General features: G+C 50.5%; 1 protein-coding gene across 1 annotated transcript in view; it reads right to left on the bottom strand.

Moving 5' to 3' along the window:
- Window positions 1–1,269, bottom strand: part of LHX4 (LIM homeobox 4) — a 42,768-nt gene extending 41,499 nt beyond the window's left edge. Inside the window, exon 1 of the mRNA XM_032650704.1 lies at window positions 1,194–1,269. Within this exon, the coding sequence (XP_032506595.1) occupies window positions 1,194–1,269 (76 nt within the window). The remainder of the gene's footprint in view (window positions 1–1,193) is intronic.
- Window positions 1,270–22,729: the final 21,460 nt, after the last annotated feature.

Below are 22,729 nucleotides of genomic sequence, written 5' to 3'. Positions count from 1 at the left end.
AGGTAGGCACCCTCTGTGGATGAGCCGGTCCTTACTTAAACCTCAAGGATGTAGCTACCGGTCCACTGAAGAAGTCGCGGGCGGAAGCACAGCCCCTTGGCGAGCGGAGTGAGGGAGCCCCTCTTCTCTCTACCGTGCCCAGAGGCTTTCCGCAGAACCCGCGAGCCTGCGGGGCAGGGCTCACGCGGCGCCAGCCAAGCGAGCGCGACGCCACGGGACCTGCTCTGGCCTCCGCACAGACTCTCCACCGAAGACCTCGTTCACCAGCAAGGAACAGAGAAAATTCTCACTGGGAAAATCCCTGCGCGTGCGCGCGCGCGCACACACACACACACACACACACACACACACACGCACGCACCTGAGGATAAACAAGCCCCGAGCTCCGGCCGCCTTCCTAATTTCGGGCACGGGAAAGAAAGCGCCCGCACACCCTTATCTCTCTCCTTTCGAATCTGAACCATACTGAGAGCCTGCTCTCGCGTGCACCAAGGCTGTACCCCGAGTTCACAACTTCGTCGCGGTGCTTCTCCCTCCCTTCATTCCTCGGCTAGCTGGAATATGGCGAGTGGACTTCCTCACCAGGAGCCGGCAGTCCCTGGCGGCGCAGGCGGCGGGCGCCGCGGGCAGCAGCGGCTGCGGACGCACCAGGCGCGCACGCCCTGCGCGCGGGGACAGCGCGTGTGGCCTGGGCTTCTGCGCCGCCAGCCTGGGCGGCGGGGGACGCGCTCTCTAACTTCCCGCCAGCTGGGGTGAAGTTGCACTAGCGGTACTGCGAGCTTTGACCGTAGCCCCCTCCCCCGGCGGGGGAGGAGGGTTTGGGGGACCACCCCAGCGCTTAGGCCTGGCCTGCAGCTCTTTCCTCTGGTGTCTGTCCCCAGACAGCACTCTCCCCAAGGCTCCTAGAAAAAACATGGGCTGGGGATGCGGGGTTCGGTATCCCTAGGCTCGCCTCAAGCACCATCCGGGAGGCTTTCACTTTCGGCCCCCAAAAGCCAAGGGCCAGGCCCTTCAAACGCACTCTAGCTGGTGCCCCTGCCCTGTGACCGCCTCTGCGCCCGGGCCGCCGGCCCCTCGCCCCGCCCGTCCTCTCCGGTCCAGGCTACGCGCAGCGTCCGGCCCGCCCCAAACCGGCCAAAGCTGCCGGCCGTCTTGTTATCAAATTAAGTCAGCGAGAAAGGGGGGTGTCTTACGTTGCATCGGCACACCAAGCATCTCCGGGAGCCCCTTGACAGCCCCCTCCGCGGGGACAGCTGCGCTCTGCATCATCTCCGAGCGAGAGCCAGCGAGTCGCAGTCTACGGAGATTTCTCGTTCTCTCGCTCAAGCTGGATTCAGAAATTTGAAAATAATAAAAAACCCAACCAGACCGCCGAAGTCACGGTGGAAGCCGGACCCTCCGCCTCTACAGGAGGATTCCACAGGCTGCCTGCCCCCCTCCCCCCGCCAGTCCTCAGTCTGTTTCAAATCCCTTTGATCTCGCTCTCCCGGGTTGGTGCACATCCCGGGTTGAGGAGACGCTGTTGCTGCAGCTCTGGCTTTTTTCCCCTCCTCCCTCCCCCCGCCCGCTTCTCTCCCCCTCCCCCTCCACCCTTCGCGTGCCGGCCGCCCAGGAGGCCGCGGTCACCCAGGCATTTTGATTCATTCACCCTGCAGGAACGGCCGTGACGTCGCTTTCCGCAGGGCGGCCCGCCCTTCAGCCAAGCCCCCCCACCCAGCAGCGAGCGGCGGACCCAGGCCCGAGTGGTGGTGCGAGAGGCCGGCCGGGCAGGAGGGCCGGACCGCATGGAGCGGGGCGGGGCCTCATGGGCCGTTCCCCCTGCTCCCCGCGGTGCGGGCTAGCGCCCCGTGTATAAATACTGCAGCTGGCTCGGCCGCGGCAGCAGGTGGTCCCGGACGGCCGCGTCTGGGGCTCGCACGTTTCCGTGGATCCTCTCGGGGTTCCGGCCTCAGCCGGCGGCTCGTGTCCTCTCCGCCCCTCCGTTCGAACCAAGGGGCGGGGAAGGGCGGGGCAGGCGCTCCGGAGGCCTGGGTCGCACGGCGGTGTCTTCCCGTCGCGCTCTCTTGGTCCCGGGCTTACTCTTGGGCGGACGGAGCGTGCTCCGTAACTAGATGACTCCATCCTCCTCCTCCTCCTCCTCTCCTCCGGCCAATTCCTTTCCCGCCGGCGCTTCCCAGCCCTTGCTCGCTCTCTCCCGCGTCTGGCTGAGGCCGGGCCAGGGACAGCCAGTACTCAGCCTGGAACGCGCGAGTCACGCAGCGGGCTGCGGCGGGCCGAGGAAAGCAGCCAGGGTCTGCGCACGGAGGTGGCAGGGCGCGGGCCCCCGGTGCGCGCCCCCGCACGCCGCGGCCTGCAGCCCCGAGTCGGCTCCTCAGTCCTTCCCCGCCCCGTCCCGACTGCTCTGCCCGCGTCCTCTCAGCTTCTCCTGCCCTCGGTCCTCAGAGACCGCTCTGCCTCAGCGCTGCGACCGCGGGCGTTTTGAACAATTCCCCACCTCGTGTGTGCGGGGCGGCAGCGAGCACACCACCCCAGGGGCTAACCAGCAAAGGCGTGTGTGTTGTTACGGTATTTACAACACACACACACACACACACACACACACACACACACACACACACAGCAATTCTCAACGCGAGTTCCTGGAGGAAATAAAACAGAAGGCCCACCGCTGGGACAGTCTCCGCCGAGGTTTCCTCGTGCTTCATCAGATTCTCTACGCCGCCTGACCGGCAGACGCGGAACACCCATACCCCGGACCCGGCGGCTTTCTGGATCCCAGAGCTTGCGACACCGCCACTCGGAATTCGTTCTAGAGATGTAGACATATGTGTAATCCCAGCATAGTGGAGTCCAGCCCGGGTGGGAAAGGGAACTGTGTGCTCTCTCCAACTTTCCAGCGTGTCCCCTGCTTTTTCTTCTGGCGTTGTCCCCAAAAGGGGGACACCAGGGTTGGTGAGGGACAAGCATGAGTGTGGGAGCGGATGGCATGGCTCTCAGCGCTTAGAATTTGTTTTCAATGAAGTCACAGTGACTTCTATGTGACCTAGTACTGGGTTGGCATCATCTCTTGCCCTGTTTACCTGCGAGGTAACTCCAGGGCACAGGAAAAAAGCCAAGAACCCGGTGACATTTTCAGTGTTTACCAAAATGTTTTCTACAAAAATTTAGCTAGTAAACAAACACGAGGAAATGCCAGCCTCATTAAGAATCAAAGACAGGAAAAACAAAGCATCGTAGCACTTACACCTTTTTTGTCTGTTCAATGAGTATAAGGGGGCGGATGGTAGAATTCAGTGCTGGTGAAGGTTATTTGATGCTGCTACTCACAAATATTGTTGGTGTGCTTATAAGCTCTTAAATTCGTTTGGAAAGCAATTAGGCGATATGTATCAAACCCATAAATTTTGCATACTCTTTAGCTCATGAAATTCCACTTTTGAGTGTCTATTCCACAGAAATAATAAAACTCGAAACAAGTTTCATACATGAAGATGCTTATTACAGCATTACATTTTGGAGAAAAATAACCTAAAAATGCAGCAAAAGAAAAGTAATATACAATTATTGAAACTAATTATGAAACCTAGCAACATGGAAATGCTTGTGAAATACTAAATTTTTTAAAAAGCAGAATGCACTATTGTATGATTATAAGTATGTTAAAATGTTAAAGATAAAAGCAGTGATAATCCCATTGTTGGCTAGGGTGTGGGGAAATTAGAAAACAGTTTCCTGGTGGGTATGCAAAGAGGGACAATGTCCTCTGAGGGCATTTTGGCAATATCTTTTATAGCCCAACAGTGTGATGGATTTGACCCAATCCATACAAAAATTTGTCCACAGTAAATAATCAAGAATATTTATAATGATATAGTTGCAAGGACGTTTAAAAAAGAGAATAACCTGCATATCCACCAGCAGGAGATTATTAGAGTATATAAAATGGAATGATACAGTCATTAGAAAATACAACACAAGAGTAATAATGTAGAAAAGTGTTTGAGATTTATAAGGAAGTGAGGGAAAAAAGAGAATATGAAGCAGTATGAACTTTAGGATAATTATTTTTTAAAGAAGCGTAAATAGAAATATATATAAATATAAAAGTGGTTACCTGTACATTATAATTTTTATTTTCTTCTTTCTGCTTTTTTCAGTTTCCTCAATGAGCATGTTATTTTATAAAGTGGAAAAAAACTAATAAAAGTTGTTTTCAAAAACACGGGACCAACTGGAAGGAAATATATCAGAACGCTATTCAGAAGTACATTATGGAAAATAGTATATTAGGGAGATGTATTTTATGAAATTTTTTCTTTCTTCTCTTTTTCAGATTTACTGTAAAGTTGTTATATGTTTTCAGTAATATCCGTAAAAGATAAAATATTTATATGCAGTGAAATATAGAGCATATGTGGTAATTATTTTTATAATTTAATATTACATTTTTAAAATGCTCTCTGCGGCTCCTACTCCCCTGACATGAACCTGCCTGGGTCCTGCCCTCTTCCCACTGCACATCACTAAGTCATTCACTGGGTGAGGGGCAGCATTACTGTGGTGGAGACTCTCCTGTACCTAGGGCTGGTTCAGGGGATGCCACTTTCAAGTCTATCCAATGGCAGAGGAGCCCTGGGAGATCCGTTTGGCTCTCAGTTCTTGACCTTGTGAGCAACTGCTCCCCCCGCACCCCTCTGTGTTCCCACATGTACACGCAATGTAGCTCCACGAATAAATGCCCTTGTTTACATTCCTAAACTTTTCTAGAGGTATTTGCCTCCTGGTATGAGCTGAGTCCCATTCCCAAGGTCTTCCACTAACATCTACATCTGTCAAGGTATTTCGCTTTCTTCCTGAGGCCTTAGCCTTCCCATCTAATAATGAATCCCCAATAAAAATCTTTCCTTAAATGTATTTTTTAGTGCCTGCTGCTGCTGCAGTTAGCGATAATGATAACAACATAACAGCATATGGTGGTAATAATAATAACCAACACTTATGGAAAGTTTAAAACTGTGTCAGGCGCCAGGGTAAGTGCTTCTACACGTATAATTCCACCTATTATTCACAACAGTTCAATAAGTGGTATTGGTGGATGAAAAAACTGAGGTTAACAGGGGCTAAGCTTGGCTGATTCCCACAGAAGGCAGATAATCTCTACTGTGGAATAGCCCAGGAAGACCATTGGGGTGCATCTGTTCGGACTTAAACCTCTGAGCGGACTCAGGGCTTTTCCCACTGAAAGCTGCCCATGGCTGGCCAGTGACGTCCCAGGAGCAATGGTCCTCAGAGCCTCCTCAGACCTGTGCCTTCCAGCTACAACCCAATGGGAGGGTGGGTACCAGAGGATGGCCTGGTGGTGATGTGGCTTTCCCCAGGTCTAAGTTCTGTCAGGGCAGTCGGTCAATAGCCAGTAAGAGTATCTGGTACTTTCTGGACATTTACATACTACATTTCTGGGAACCAAACCCAACATGTCAGTGGATCCAGGTCTAAGGGAAGAATCTCCAGAAACTCAACTTAAGAAAATGATTAAAGCTTCCATTCGTCTTTACATTTTACAAAGTTCCTCCACATAGTTCAGCTCATTTGATCTTCATAATCATGCCTGGGCTTGGGTATGATTATCAGGAAACGGAGAAGTTAGGTGGTTTGCCTAAGGTCACACTGCTAATAAGTTGCAGACTCAACTGGAAATTAAATCCAGCCTTTGACTCCCAATCTGGTGCTCTGTCCACTCTGCACAGCAGACTTGCGTGTCTTCTAACCCTTGCGTTTTAGGAACTTCACAGAGTGGGCAAGTTCACCCTCAGACCCCGGGATCCTGAGGCCCAGTCTCTTTCTCCACTGAGGGATGAGTTCGCTGCCTCTGCTCCTTGTCACCCCATCTCCAATTATTTCCCCCTGTCCTTATTCCTCTCAAACCTTCTTTTATCATTTGCATTTTGAAACTGTTTCCTTAATTATTCTCCTGCTGTTGGAATCCTCCTCCCCCTTGTCTTTGTGGCATCCTTTGATTTATCTCTGTCTGGATAACAGCTCCCCGATTCTCCTTGGGGAATTCAATTTTCATTCATTTTTCTGCTGGGCTAGATTGATATAGACCCTCTGCCCCGGTCCATATTAGTCATCCCAGCAGAGAAAACCAGGGAGACAAACCCTAAGCCCAGCCCCTGGGGAGTCACTGTCTTGTTCGGGGAGCCACAAGGAGTTCTCCAATGAAAGGACAGGGGCCTTTGCTCTTCTCCATCTGTCCACCCAGTCCTCCCAGTCATTTGTCACAGGCCCCTTTTGTGAGCCCACCGCTTTGTCATTTGTCTCCTTCTCTTCCCAGAATCTTCCAGGGATCTCTCCCCGCTGGGATGCCGATTAGTTACTGCTCATCTTAAACCTGCCCTGTGTCCTTGACACAGGAATTTAAGGGACATGGAAAAGAGATGGTCCTGTACTTAGACATCTAACTCTTAAAATGAGATTATGAGTCAGTAAGTGGCTGAGAAACGGAATAAGTAGAGGGCACTGGGATCCTTAGAGAAAGAAGGAAAGTGACAAAAGCTAACCCTTATGTCGCCGGCACTGCTCTAAGTGCTCCGTATATGTTAACTCATTCAATCCTCACAAATCCCCTGAGGCAGGAACTATTATTATCCCCATCAGATGAAGAAACTGAGTCAGCACAGAGAGGTCAAGTGATGTGCCCAAGGTTGCACAGGTAGTAAGAAGTGGAGCCAGGGTATTTTCATAGGTAGTGTGGTTATATTTCTGCCAGCACCATAAAGTAACTTTTATTTGAAGGTTCCTGGGCATCGCCAGGTGGTGGGTCCACACAGAATACATTACCTGGCAAGGCCAAATCCTCAGATCCACCTGTGCAGCTATTGTACCCCATGGCCTATGTGTATGGGGAGCAGAGGAATGAATTGGGGAATTTGGTTTCATTCCAATCTCAGGGTTCATTCTTTTGATTTCCTATCAAAAATCTAGAGTATTTTAGGTTATTTCTTAATTCACGCATTCACTGAACATCTATTGAATGCCAGCTTCTGGCTGGACCCTGGAAGACAATGACCGGGGTGTCAGGTGCAGATAGCCCGTAGCCTGCTCTGCTCCAGGACTCCCAGCCTGCCGGTGACATAGTGTCAGCAAAGTTCCCCAGGTGCATCTGCCTTCCTTGTGCTGAGAGGGACTCAGAGACTGGGTTAGCAGACATTTGGGTTCTAGGCTCAGGGTACCTGCATTCAAATCCCAACTTGTGTACATCCTAATTGAGGTAACCTTTGGAAGTTTCCTTGCTTTGCCTTCTCAATGGCTAAATAACAATGGTACTCTCCTCACAGATGGTCACCTGAAGCACCTAGGGAGCTTTTCCCTAGAAACGTTGGCTGGCATCATTATTGTACCCCCTCTGTAGTATTTTGCCTGCTTTTCTTTCTCTTGTTTTATATTTATGGGAGAGGCAAGAAACTCTCTTGGAACTTTCAAGCAAAGACTAGAACTTGGGAGCTCTTCTTTCCTAAAAATGTTAGTTGGGAGAGAGACCCATGATTGTTTTTTTTCCCCCGTTTTGGAGGTGGAGGAGACCCCTACTCTTACAGCATGGTTACAAGCTGAGGTCAAGGTGCCAGAATTACTCCTTGGTGAAATTTTAACCATCTTGTGAAAAGCTCCCACTCCACTATGGAAACAGGCAGCTTTTGTACCAAGCAAAGGAGACAGGATGATAGAGCTGGGTGGTGGCTGGGAGAAGGGTTCCCTGAAAATAGCCTTCTGATGCAATGGGTCAGACCATCAGGGCTCACTTGACACCTAGGGCAAGTTACTTAATCTTGCCAACTTCTTTCCTCATCTGTAAAATTGGGAAACGCCTCCCCTACATTGCAGGGTGCTTGTTGGATTAGAGATAATGCATATAAACCCCAGAGCCCTGTGCTCAACACACAGAAGGCAATCAGATGTCACTGTGGTGGTTGTTAATAAGGTGACCCACAGTCGTAATCAGTAACTGGGCTCTGCTCTTTCTGCATCCTTCCCCAAACAGCCTCTCCATGGCACACTGAGATACTCGATGCTATATCTTCTCTTCAGAAGAACCGCTCTGCCCACACAACCTGCAATTATGCTCTCTTTGCCTTTGTTTTTAAAGTTGACCTAATATTCAAGTTCATTTAAAGAAAGAACTTGGACTCCAGACGTTGCACAGCTGACACCCTTTCTCCCTACCCCATTTCCCTCTTCAGTCTCCAGGACTCAGAGGCATCCTGAATCCAAGAATGATTCAGTGACCAACATTTTTGTGGTGCTTTATAGCTGGTTAAGGGCCTTCCCACACCTTTTCTCGCCCAAGCCAGGTAGGGCCCATGGTAATCCGACCACATTACCGATGAGGAAACAGTGCAAAAATGTGGGGCTGTCTACACTACCATACCAGGGCCCACTCCCAGAGCCTCTAACCTGATGACCTGTTGTCTCAGCTTCTAAGGAGGAGGCTATAAACGGGGAGCAGGAGGAAGAGGGGTGGGAAGTCCAGCCTGGATCCATTTGAAAATAGCTGCAGGTGTCAAGGCTAACCTATAAAACAACCCTGTCATCATCTTGGCGAAAGAATTTTTACTGGAGGAACTTAACTCAGCAGTTTCCTCTCAGGAACTGACTTACAACCAAAAAAAACATGAATGTGCCAGATGTGGGCAGAGGTGACAGGAGAAAGGCCAGGGTAGGGGTGGGGCTCATGTGAGAAGTGGTGAGGCGGGGGTCAGACTCCCGACCCCGAGACCAGATGGACTTCAGTTTCGCCGACTGCTGGAGGGTGACCCACTCTGAGCCTCCACTTACTGACCGGTATGTGGAGAGTGCTAGTATTGTCACAGGAGGGCTCCAGCTGTTAGCACAGGGCCCGGCACATGGAAAGTCCCCCACAGATGCCCGCTATTGTGAGTGTATAAGGACAAGGAACTTCTTTTACTTCTCTCACTGCTCGGCCATCTCCTCTCTTCACAGCCCTGGTTCACTGGGAAGGGGCCTGCCCTTCATCACCAAAACTTTCTGCCTGCAGTGAAGGGACAAAGACATACTGTGACTATGGCCATTTTGGATGGTCAAAGAAGAAATACTGAGAGCTTTGGGGGGCGAAGGATTTCCCCAAGACCTCACCGAGGAAGCATTCCATAGAAGACATAAACCCTGGCTCTACTCTACATCTGAGCTTTGTGGCTGTGAGAAGTTGCACTGTCCCAGCCTCTGTTTTCCTGTGTTAGCTGGGGATGATAATACTCAGATAATTCTCCTGAGAAGGGGTTGTTGGGGATCATATGAGATCATATGAAAAGCCCCTAAAGCAAATGCTCCGTAAAAGTTCATTCTACTTCCCTGTCCCTGCACACACAGGATCCTCGGATTTAAAGTGTGCATAAATCACCTGGGAGTTTTGTTTAAATACAGATTCTGATTCAGCAGGTCTGGGACCTGAGATTCTACATTTCTAACAAGTTGCCAGGCCATGCCCTTCCTGCTGGCCCGTGGACGCCACTGTGTGTGGGCATGCTCTAGGGCACCTATGTCCAATACAGAAGCCACTAGTCACATGTGGCTACTGAGAAATGTGGCTGATAGGAAATGAAATGTGCTATAAATGTCAATTGCATGTTGGATTCTAAGACTTAATACAAAGGAAAGAGTGTAAAGTATCTCATTAAGATTTTAGAAAGTTTTATTACATGTTGAAATGCTAATCTTTTGGATATATTAGGTTAAATAAAATCGTTTATTAATTTCATTTCTTTTTTCTAGTTGCGTGGCTACCAGCAAACTTAAATTTACTCAAGTGGCTGGCATCATATTTCTGTTGGACAGTACTGTTCCTGGGCGTTTTGACCTGACTGTACTGTGCTCACACACACACACACACACACACACACACACACACGCATACAGCAGTCCCCTTTTTCCCCCTTAGAACCTAGCACATTTTCTGGCTTCGAGTAGGGGACTGATAAGCGTTTGCTGGTGCATGAGTGGGGAGGATGCCCACGAATGGAGCCCCACGAGAGATGGCCCCGCACGCTGCTGAAGAGACCTCAGCTGCAGCAGGGAGCCAGCGGGGCTGAGCAGGTAGCTCTGCCTGAAGAACGGCCATCTCCCCCTTGCAGTTGACCCTGACCTGCCACCCATCCATTCTCCGTCATCCTCGGCCCACCCTCTGCTCTTTTCAAGGCTTTGATGGCAAAGAAAAAGGAATTCTAGTGTTCCCTCCCCAGGGCTCGCCAGATAAAGAAGATGGTCACAGGGTCGCCTGAATCCAGGGACCAGTCTGGGCCCCGCAGGCTTCCTGCCTTCCCTGAAAGCCACCTCAGCTAACACTGGGGGCCCCACCCCTTTCCTCTGCTTTCCTCTCCCAGGCTTCTCTCTGTGGTCTTCACCCCATCCCTGCTAGGAGAGGTGGGGGGTGAAGGGGGAGGGATGGGAGAGAAATCCAAGATCATGGGCACGGGCCAGGTATGAACGTGCATAGACCTCCCTGAGCCCCTGTCACAGCCCGACGGGATCTTAGAGAAAGAGATGGCAAGCAGCTTCTAAAGATGCTCCCCACGTCCACTCTGAAATTAGCAGGACCGCTCAGAGCCCAGATTCCCACATCTTCTGATCCCACCAGCGACCAGAGTCAGGTTCCAGGGCACTGCAGTCTGAGATCTGGGGGTACGAGGACATACAGGGGAAGGAAAACCAGCCCAGAAGAGGTTGTGGTGGAGCAGGAAAGTCCCCAGGGTGCTCGGGAGCTGGGCTCTGCCCCAGACCACAGGGCTCCGAGGGGACTGCTGCCGCCTCCACCGGGGCCTGGGCACGTGTGCATGTGGGCCCTTATCCTCCCACTTCAGTATCTCCCGCACCCGCCTCCTGACTCTTTCCTTTCCACGCCTCTGATACTAAGCAGGACAAAGCATTCTCGGAGCGTGTGAACTTACCAGAGGTCAGGGGAAGACTCTGCCTTCATGGTGAGGACTGGAGGCTGGAGCTGCTGTTCTCAACGCGTGCTGAGTGCAGGCGGCTCTAGAGGCAAGTCAGAGAGTGTCTGGGAGGGGAGCGGCACCCCCATCTAGGGTGGGAGCTGGGGGAGGGGCGTGGGGGGCAAGGGCAGGGCTGTTCCAAAGGAGGAGGCCAAACGGACAGATCGGGACAGAGCCCAGGGGAGGCCCTTCTCCTCTTTCCTCCGAGGAAAGGTGCTCTGCTCCCCCTTGGAAGCTGGGGAAATGAGGGTCTGTCTGGGGGAGGGTAGCAGAGGGGCTAGAGACCGCCTCAGAGAAAATTAAATTGCATTTGAGGGCAAATTCTATTAGGGAATAGAGCCTGTCTCTCAACAGCCTGCGTCCATTTAGGTGATTAGCTCAGCCCAGCACCTCCACCCCAGAGCCTGGTGAGCTCTCTCCCTCAGCTGGGGGAGACGGCCTGTGGCCTCTGGGGGCCCAGCCGCCCCTGCTTCCCTTTCCTGCCCCCCAGCCCACCCTGGGAGGACCCTTCTCTCACCACTCATGGCCCCCCAGGCTCTTTGAAAGTGGCCAAGAGGGTGTGTGCCCCTGGCTGTCCTCCTAGAGCACAGGCCGAAAACAAGGACAGGCAAGGCCAGGGAGGACCGAGCTGGGATTCCCACTGCTTAGGCCTGGGGCAGGGATGGGGGAGGTCAGAGGTCAGATGAAGGAGACCACTGGGCACCGGGTGGTCAGATGGCTGGAGGATGGGAAGGATCTGGATAGGAGGAGAAGGGGGAAGAGAAGGGGTTCCCGTGAGCGAAAGGGCGCAAGTAAAAGTGAGGAGATGGACAAAGAGGCAGGGTTCGAATGGGCAGAATTTGGCATCAGGGAGTAGGTACAGAGAAATACAAGTGATGACACTTGGAGAATGTCCACTGTAATGATAAATTAATGTAATGGAACAGTAACTGGTAAAATAAATTCATCTGTAAAATGGGCATCAAAATAATATCAAGTACTTTATGGGGCTGTTGTGCTACCTAAATGCACATACTGAGTTCACCAAATGTTCAGGATAGTATTATTAGCTATTGGCTGTGTGTTAATACCTGCCACACCGTATCCAAGCTTTGGCAGGAAGGTCTAGATTGAGGCCCCGTGACTGAGGCCCACTTACGAGCCCCCTACTTCCTAGCACCAGTGGCACCTGATTCACCAGGGTTAGGTCCCTGATTCACGGGCCAGTGTCAACCGGCTGGACCAGCCTCTGGACCCTGCCGGCCATCAGCCCCATGAAGAGATGGTGTGGTGCCTCCTCTCCTCGGTATTGAAAGAGTTTGCTGGATTTCCTTCCATTTCTGGCTACAAAATTATTTCATCTGCTTAGCGAAAGCACCTGAAATGTATCATGAAGAGAGCCCGTACGTAGTTTCCAGAACGAGCAGAAACATCAGTGCAGGTGACATCAAATGAGTTCTGAGAACACATAATGCAGCAGCATCTCTGACCTGTGGCCGGAATTATTCTATCGTATGTGACCCTCCTCCTGAGGGCTCGTCTAAGGCTCCCCCAAGTGCCTTGAGGACATAGAATTTCAGCCCCAAGCGAGCTTGACTTTTAAACCAAGGGTGAAACCATTTCTTTATATCGCTGGGGTGGTTGCACTAGCCCAAATAGCAAGAAATGTGTGTTCTGTGGGGAGGGCAGCAGAGGGGGTGCTCAGAAAGGGAGGGAAAGAAAGGAAGTGCGTGCTGTGCGGAGTGCAGGAGGTCCCCAGTCTCGAGGCCGCGTGCAGGATAGTCACGCTGTTCATTGCAGCGGGGAGAAGCCCAGGGCTGCTCTGCCCATTTCTCCAGCCCAGGGTCTCCTCTCTCAGAGAAGCTACCCCCGCCCAGGGATGGGCTCCAGTGAGTCCCACCCACCCCTGCCTCCTGCTCAACTGTCAGGGTGTGGGTTTAGCCCCTGAAGTACAGGTGAGCCCTAGGAGCCGGCTGGCGCCCTCCCCGTGGAGGTTGCCCAGGTCCCACAGGGTCCAGGCTTTCTGGCCTCAGACACGCCAGCTAGTGTGGACGGGGCCCCTGCTTCCTGAGAACTCCCTCCCCTCATCCCTGTGCTAACATGGGGCAGGTCCCTCCTGGGGTTCCAGCATTGTCATGACAACAACATCCATGATAATACACACATTGCTGCCCTTAGCTTGGGTGCCCGCACCTCGTCCCAGCCACTCAGTCACGGGGATCCTCTTGGGCGGCTCTGAGAAGGCATTCAAGCACTGTTGATTCTCACTAGCTGTTCTCTCCAAAGGCAATCTCATTTACTAGCGGCCTCAGCGCTGGAGACCTTGGGCAAGTTACTCAACCACAGGAAAACGGAGAGAGCAACACCTGCCTCAGAATTACACCTGAAACAATTGCGCTCAGGGCCTGGCCCTGAACAGGTGCTGCGTAGATGGTAATAAATGTTGTTATGACAGCCTTGGGCCCCGTCCTTGACACTCTCTGCTGACAGTAAAGAACCTGTCTTGTTTGCCATTGTTTCCAGCTCCAAGTGTGGGGACCAGCATATTATGGGGTCTTTGTAAATATACGTTAACACGAACGAATGAAGGAGCGAGTGAATCTGTAAGCAATCCACTGCTGCAGCCCGAGAATGGGAGGAGCACATCCTCCCAGGGGCAGAAACAGGCTCTCAGCTGCTGCTCCCCGAGCGGCCACGCGGCCCTGTCGGGCCTGTTGGGGCTGCCGGGCCTGTTATCAATGTGGTCGCTGGCTGGGGACTCAGGCTTACTCAGCTGTCAGGGCCCTACTTACCTCTCACCACTAATGGTCCCTGGCCTTTCATGTACTACCTGCTCTCCCGTGGCACTCTTTGGACTTTATTACATATGCCACGTGATCCCTGTGATGAGAGTTAAAGAAGAAGGGGAAAGCCTGGGATAACCACCCAGACACCAAGGCACAGGAAAAGCCACACCAGCCTCCTGCTTCAGCGTTGCTTGCTGGGACAAGGCTGGGGGATTCCTGCCCACCAGCCCCCAGCGTGCTGCTCCAGGCCCAGGATGCACACTGCTTCTTTCCTTCTTTCCAAGTCCTGGCCCCTTTTTAAAGCCACCTCTGGCATTGCAGGACCGGATCCTCAGGCTGGAAGCATCTGAGAGGACTTCTAGCCCACTGCCTGCCCTGCAGAATTAGGTCTGTGCACCCCTGCGCGGCACGCATCTGGCCTGTGTGTGGACGCGGCAGGTTTCAGGGGCTCCCTCTTCAGAGGCAGCCAGGACCATTACCAGGCAGTTCTGCCCAGGACTATTCCTTCCCACAAAGTTTTGCCTTCGAATAAATTTAATTGAAAGTGTGATTTTGCTATGTGTGTGTTACGTATGCTTTAGAGTTAGCGCCCAAATTATTGTAAATTCTCTCAAAATAACCGTACCATCTGGAGTTACTTGCTTTTCCACCATTTATTGAAATGACAATGATAAGAGGTGAGCTCCAAAATTCACGATTAGATCTTTGCTTTTTCAAAGTGGGCTATGAGTTTTAACTGAATTTTAGATTGTTGACTATTTCCTGAAAACACAAAAACGAGTTGCTCTCAAAAATTTGGTTGCCACTTACATGACCACATCCTTAAAGAGCACACACACCACACCATATTCTCATCCACGGAGTAGACCTTTGGGGTTTATACTAGTCAGAAGAGGTCACATGGTCGTGTGTCACACAAGTTATGTCTAATGAACATCTCTAGTATCTGCCTTTGTGGGGTACCCTCCCCTTGAATCTGGGCTGGGCCTGTGACTTACTTTAACCAATAGAATGCAGCAGATGTGTCACTGGGCCTGTTCTGGGACTAAGCTTTAAGAAGGCATGGCACTTGGCGGGGGTTGGGGGCCCTGTGTTTATAAGATGTTCAACTGCTCTGCCGGAGAGACCATGTGCCAAAAGCTCGCCAAAAAGAGTCTATCAATGGACATATCTTACAGCGCTTCTGAGAACCAAAATTAAAAAAACCACAAAAAACACTTTTTGGCATCTCTGCTCTCCCTAGGGTACTGAGTGCAGCCAGGGCAGAGAGCCGAACTGGCCTGGGACAGAGAGGAGATGAGTCTTAGCAAAGTCAGGAAGTGTTTTACTTACCAGTGCGTGTGGAGGTCACACATTCATTCATCAACCACTCGTTGAGCAGCGAGGGTGACAAACAAGGAGATACAGGCATGGAGAGGATGCAGCCCCTGCCTTCCCAGAGTTCACAGTGTGACGGGGGAGGCTGTGTGGTCAGCACGCACCTTCAATAATGCAGGAGCAACAAGAGAGGAAAAGGAGGGTGCTTACTGTGCCTGTAGAGGGGAGGGGAGGAAGAGCCTGACTGTGGGGTTGGCGGTAGGGTGTATAAGGAGGGCCAGGGAAGGCTTCTCAGAGGAGGTGACCTAGGATCCCAGACAGCTTGGTGGGGAAGGATTTCTGGTGGGGAGAAGAGCACATATGAGGCCCATGGAGTGAGAGATCCTGAGACTTAGGGGGCCCACAAGTCCTACTGTCCAGCCTGGGGTGGGGAGGGTACCTGTGGGTATGGCCAGAGAGGCAGCTGGAGAGGCGGGCAAGCATTCAGAGCACGGCTGGGCAACCGCACCAAGGTGTTACATGTTACTGGCTGAGGAGAACTTGGACCTCAGGCCTGCACCTTTCACAGCAGGGACATCTTGCTAAAAACTACCTGAGACTGTGCCCTCTCCTGCTGAAACACCCCACCAGCCCCTGCCGATCAAGTCCCGACTTCCAGACCCCTGCTTAAGCCACGTCCCTCCCACTCACTCTTGGTGCTTCCCCCCAACCCTGCCCCTATGCTAACTCCCCAGTGAACACCTGCTTCTCTTGTGTGCCTCCCCGCCACGTCCCCTCCTGAAGAGCAGGTGACAGCTCAGGGCTTCCTCAGCACCTCAGCCATCCTGTGGCCCAATTATAATGGAACTCACGCTCCTTGAGGACAGGGCACCATATGCCTATCTGCTATGATTGTTACTGCCCCTCAGGAGAAGCCCACCCAAAACTCTCCCCTACAAGGGAGATAAGGCGTGAGGGGCAGCCCCTCTGTAGGAGACTGTTCCCCAATCTGCAGTGCGTGTGGCCTGCCGTAGCAAGTCCTCTCTTGTCCCCCAAACACACACACAACGTGGATTCAGTCTTTTCAGTCACAGAAACAGGGCAGTGGTGACAGGAAGGGTTGCTCAGGCCAGGAGCTGGACACAGAAAGGAATTCTCCCAGGAAGGAGCAGAATTAGCCCCACTCTCTCCCCGAGGCCTGGAGATGACAGCTTCCTTTAGGTGGGTAATCCACCATGAAGGCCGCATTTCACACTTGCAGCTCTGGAACAGGCCTGTGGGGAATTGCTCCCGGAGAGTGAAAATTGGAACTCATCAGGGTAATTTGTCCATTTTACCACACACGTTTCAGGCTGGTGCCCGTGGTCTGACCTGTGGCTGGCCATGAATGAAACTGGCCTCAGAGAGAAGACTTTGAGAACATAGCGTTTCTTGCCTTTGAGGAACTGTCCTGAGCCGGGCCCTGTCTCTGCCGCTCCGCAGCCGTAGGGAGTGGCCAAGCCTCCAGGCCAGTTCCAACACCCAGGGCCTGGCGCCTCGGCGCCTCTGCAGCCAGGGGTGTTGGCTGCCTGGTTGTCCCTTGTTGCTTGGGTCTCTGGAGTCCACCGCCCTTCCCAATGCTTGGCCCGCTGTGATTAGGAGGGAAGGCTGAAGCTATCGATAATGGGACTCTGTCTGAAATCCTGTGATGTGCTGGGCCCTGTCACACACACACCTTTAACCCCGTGCTAGCTTCCTTACAGATGAAGAAACTCGGGCTCAGAGAACACTTGCCAAGGTTATGTGGCTGGTAAAAAGCAGCAGCAGGATTTGAAACCAGGTCTCTTGACTCTAAAATATCGTTTATCCACAGTGGTAATAATAATTATACCACTTAATAATTTCTTAAATTCTTTTTTTTTGTGGCCACACAATGCGGCATGTGGGATCTTAGTTCCCCAACCAGGAATCGAACCTGCACCCCTTGCAGTGGAAGCATGGAGTTTTAACCACTGGACCGCCAGGGAAGTCCCAATAATTTCTTAAATTCTTAACAATTTGTTATTCCCTCATCCTAACATCATTAAGCATCTTTGATGCTCAGGGCACTCACTGAGCGGCACTGAAAGGGGTACGAAAAGGGACAACATGCTTTGAGAAATGCAGAACCTAGGATGTATGCCCATTTATTCAAAAGACATCCGCTGGCCACCTCTGATGTGCCAGGCCCCGTGTTAAGTCCTGGCGCTGCAGTGGAAGAGCGGAAAACTGTCCCTGTGCTTGTGGAGCTCAGAGGAGCTGGGGGAGGAGGCCACAGCCAGGGGACCTCATTGCCGGGTGGTAATGGGGTTGGCTCTCACGGGGTTGGCGCACCTGACTCAGGCTTGAGGGGCTCAGAGGGCTTTGCCGAAGGAGTGAGGTCTCAGCTGAGTCTCAAATCAGGTCACAACTCGTATGCCCAAGGGGCAGGCAGCTGAGGTAAGGAATGAAGTGAGCTAGCTCCATTCTTAGACAGAGATATGCTCTGTCTGAGTATCAAATATATAGGAATATTCTTCACACAGATAACGCTTTCTTCATTTTTCTTGAAACATGACTCATGTAGTTAAGAGATATGAGTGCTTGGAAATATTTTCCTCTTCTAAATCAACAGGGCAAATGTGATGATAAAGGTAACTTGTCCCTTGGCCTCCAAATCGGGAATGCAAAAGGAAGAGGTGGGAACTACGGCCCTGGGAAGGGGGGACCCAGTTGCCCTGTGGGCATTGCACTCCGTGGGGGCAGGTCTTCTGATGGTGGACATGTAGGTGTTTCCAGGTTTTGGTCAGTATCTCTGATTATTTCCTTAGGATAGATTTTGAGCAGTTAAATTACTGAATCAAAGAGTATAAACATCTTTAAGATTGATTTTTTTCAGAAATATTCTGCCAACTTACATTAATCACCTTACCAGCATCAGATTTTATTGTTGCATGATGTATAGAAAAAGATTTTATTAATCTTTCACTCCCTTGATTATTGAAAAGATATTGTTTCATATATTTATTGATCTTTATATTTCTTCTTTTATGAATTGACAGTTCATATTCTTGGCCTGTTAAAAGTGTTTTCAGGGCTTCCCTGGTGGCGCAGCGGTTGAGAGTCCGCCTGCCGATGCAGGGGTCACGGGCTCACGCCCCGGTCTGGGAAGATCCCACATGCCGCGGAGCGGCTGGGCCCGTGAGCCATGGCTGCTGAGCCTGCGCGTCCGGAGCCTGTGCTCCGCAACGGGAGAGGCCACAACAGTGAGAGGCCTGTGTACCGCAAAAAAAAAAAAAAAAAAAAAAGTGTTTTCAATTGTACAAGTAATATGTATTTATTCAATAAAAATAAGAAAATACAGATAAATAAAAAGAAAACCAAACACCCATAACTCCACCACTGACTATTAACCATTGTTAACATTTTTGGTGTATATATCCCAGGTTTTTGCTCCTATATGCAGTATCCATAAGTATATGCGTGTTTTCTTTTTTCAAAAACAAGATCATACTATTTCTGCAACTTCATATTTTCACTTACCAATATGATGTGGAAATATTTTCAGGTTAAAAAATACACATTCAGGGCTTCCCTGGTGGCGCAGTGGTTGAGAGTCCGCCTGCCGATGCAGGGGACGCGGGTTCGTGCCCCGGTCCGGGAAGATCCCACATGCCACGTAGCGGCTGGGCCCGTGAGTCATGGCCGCTGGGCCTGCGCGTCCGGAGCCTGTGCTCCTCAACGGGAGAGGCCACAACAGTGAGAGGTCCGCGTACCGCAAAAAAAAAAAACAACAACAAAGAAAAACACATTCAAATCATTTCTGTTGGCTGTATTGTTTTCCACTGTAATGATGTACCAGAATTTAATCAATCTCCTATTTTGGACTTTAGGTCAATTTTGTTTTGGTATTATAAATATTCATCATGTAGCAAATCTTAGTAAATATCCTCAATTACTTCCCTAGGATAGATTCCAAAAATAGAATTGTTGGATCAAAGGTTATATATTTTCTTAAAGCTTTTAAAACTTATTACCAGTTGCATTACATTAAACATTACATATATCCCCAAATTTGTATCAGTTTATACTACCACTAGCAGTGTTTGAGAGTGCTCTGTGGCAGATTGTACGAAGGTGACCTCAACAATCTCTTCCATCTTATATAGTTTTCCAGAACTTTTTATCACTGACTCATCAAAAGGTGGAGCCGGGGACTCCTCTTCTTGAACCTGGGAAGCCCGTTGTATCTGCATCCTGGGTGAGCCTTTAAATCTGCCTCAACCAATGAAGAATGGCAAAAGTAATGCTGTTTGACTTTTGAGGCTAGCACATAAAAATGCCATGCACTTCCACCTTGTTCTCTTTGGATGTTTGCTCTTGGAGATCAGCTACCATGCTGTGAGGAAGCCCAAGCAGCCCATGGAGAGGCCCTCGTGGAGAGGAACTGAGGCCTCCTGCCCACTGCATAGCTGAGCTTCCAGGTGACAGCCAACATCAACTTGCCAGATGGACCACACTCAGATATACTGCATGGAGCAGAGATGAGCCATTTTAGGCTAAACTCTGTTCAAGGTGCAGACTTGTGATCAAAATGAACGACTGTTGTTGTTTCAAACTGCTAAGCTTTGGAGTGGTTTGTTACACAGCAATAGATAACGGATGCATCTCATTTCCTCTCACTCTAGCTACCACTATCTTTTTTTTTTTTTCCTTCCATTTTTGCCAACAGGATAGACAAAAGTGGCATCTCTCTTCTGGTTTTAATACTTTGGCTCATCATTTTTAATAGGGCTTTAGTGCTTTTCTTATTTACAATAGACCTGTAAGATCCTTTAATTCTATTTATTTTCCTTATTTTTTTTGTTTCAAAAATGTTTATTGCAAAAATTCAAAAACGTACTTAAGTGTTTAAGTCAGAGCCAGGATGAGGGTGAGGCTATGGAGGCACCTTGGCACCAAATTTAAGGAGGCACTCACTCTCAGGGGCTGACCTGAAATAGTGGGACCTTGAAGATAAGCATCTCCTTAAGTTTTGCACCCTACATACCTCCCTTGATCACTCTAGTCCCTGCCCTGTTTTAAGTCCACCCAACCTCACTTTCTAGATATAACTGCACTGGTCATAGTTTGGTGTATATTCTTCCAGACTTTTTCTAGCCAAACATTAACATATATATATATATATATATATATATATATATATATATAAAACAATGCTATAAATTACATTATTAATACAGATGGATATATTATATTACATTTAATAATTTTACTTTTACATTAAATTACATTCAATAATTACAGTGTTAAATATGTACATTTATTAATAAAGATAGTAATAAATAGTAATATTTATGTTAACAGAAATGTATCCTTGGACATCTTAGGTACTTGCAAATTGCTCTCTTTCTGAAGATGGCATATTTCATAATGGACATATTCCTTTTTAATATTTTTTTTTAATTTATTTTTTGGCTGTGTCGGGTCTTAGTTGCAGCATGCAGGATCTTTTAGTTGTGGCACACGGTCTCTTCATTGCAGCACTCGGGCTTCTCTCTAGTTGTGGTGTGCAGGTTTTCTCTCTCTAGTTGTGGCGTGTGGGCTCCAGGGTGCATGGGCTCCACGGCACGTGGGCTTAGTTGCCCCGCGGCATGTAGGATCATAGTTCCCTGACCAGGGATCGAACCTGCATCCTCTGCATTGGAAGGCAGATTCTTTACCACTGGACCACCAGTTGGAAGTGCCTCTTTTGTGATATTTATCACATATATTTCCCAATTCTTTTAATAGGTAGCTTGATTTTATTTTTAACTTATTTTTAAAAATTGGTGTTATCAAGTAGTTCAAACTCTCACCTTAGTTACCTTTTCCACTGTTTTTGTGCTTCAAACACAGTAAAGTATTCAGCTATATTTTCCTATGCCTTAATTTTTGCATCACTGGGATTTACTCTGGTGTATGGTGTAAAAATGGGATCTTAGCTGAGTTTTTATCAAATGATCAATATTCTTAACATTATTTGCTAAACTCTGTGACCATCGGAAGCGCTGCGGGTTGAGAACTTGATGGGGACACGGTAGAGCAGATTCAACCTAGACGAGGTTTTGGTCCCTTCCAACCACAAGCTGCAATTCTGCCGTGGCAGAGGCTTCCAGGAAGACAGTGGTGAGGGCAGGACGTGCCACTGCGGTGGTGGAGGAAGGAGGTTAACAGGCAGCACTGAGGCCCGCTGTCCTCTGGGGGAGCCCAGCCGCCCTAGGTAGGGAGAGGCCTTTTGCTCTCTCAGTGTAGAGATGAGTAAGTCTTGCCAAAGAAGCACCTGGAAACTTGCCAGTCCTGCCAGGTAGATCTCACCCTAGAATCTAAATAGATGCTCCTTGAGTCTTCCTCTAGACATGCCCAAGGCCTATGCCCCCATGGGCTGGCTGTCCCCCTTAGCTTTACCCCTCCTTTCGGCAGGGGTGCCTCCACCTTTGCCAAGCCTTGCCCATCCTGTGCCAAGGCTGCCGTGGAGGGGCCAGGCGAGAGGTGGGCCCCCGCTCTGGGCCCTCCACAGCCCAGGGGTGGCTTCTGAATGAAGCAGCCCTTCAGGCTGATGGTCCCTCCAGCCCTGCCCATGGGACCCCTTCTTGGCTTTCCTTCCTTCAGGCTTCAGAGAAACTTCCCCATCCCCCTGCCGTTCTTTATCCTTCGGAGCACTTCCCACGGTCTGTCATTTTTTCCTCACTTGTCTTTTCCTCTAGAGCGTAAGCTCCATAACAGCACGTCTCTTTCCTCTGTTTATCCCCAGCTTCTAGCCCCATGCAGCATTGGAAAAAAAAATCCTTAAAATTTTTGAAGCTTTTTTGATTAGAATTTCTTGTGTTGGACTTGGCGTGTGCTCTCTCCTCTGCCTGTGACGCCTTTTCCTCCTTGCTCTCCTTGCTAATACCCACTTATCCTTCAAACCCCAGCCCAGCTCCCTCCTCCCTCCGGAAATCATCCCTGAACTCAGTATGTAACATCCCAGGCAGAGGTGAATTCCTCAGAACAAGGGCCCTTTGCTTTGCAGGGCTCCTCTGAGGAACTTCTCCTGCATGGGAGCTCTGCTAAGGTGCAGAGAACAACCTAGAACGACAGGCGGGCTGCATTCAAACCACAGAAGCCCCAGCTCCCAGGCTGGCAGCCCGGGTTGGGGGAGGGGACCAGCTGGTGGGCGAAGCGGGTTTATCGATGCTTCTAAGAGCCCTGGGGAAATCAAGGTGAAAGGCAGCAGTCCTGCTAAGGAGGAGGCCCACCCCTGTTTATCAATCAGAGGGGCTGGGACAGGGTGAAAAGATGCTCGGCTGCCTGCCAGAGGCCGCGGTGACGAAGGGGACCCACAGCCACCACCAGGGCCCTGGTGGCCCCACGTAAGGCCCTGCCTCCTGCCTCGGCCACTGTGGGCAGTCACCATGGAGCTGGGGCTGCTCCATCAGCTTTTCCAGCCTCGTCCTAATTCTGAACACCCGAGCCTGGTTTTAGAAAATACGGTCACTGGAGCCATAAGGGCTGGCTGGAAGAAATCCTCTGCTCTTGGCGTCGTGTCAGGTACCAGGGGGTGAGGGAGCGGGCGTACTCAAGCGGTCTTGGCCCAGTGGGCACTGGCCCCGGGAGCCTCTTTCACCCTCTGGTGGGCCTGTCAGCCTG

This window comes from Phocoena sinus, chromosome 1 (assembly GCF_008692025.1).
Source record: "Phocoena sinus isolate mPhoSin1 chromosome 1, mPhoSin1.pri, whole genome shotgun sequence".
In the NCBI taxonomy this organism is placed as follows: Eukaryota; Metazoa; Chordata; class Mammalia; order Artiodactyla; family Phocoenidae; genus Phocoena; species Phocoena sinus.
This window is presented reverse-complemented; position numbering and strand designations above follow the sequence as displayed.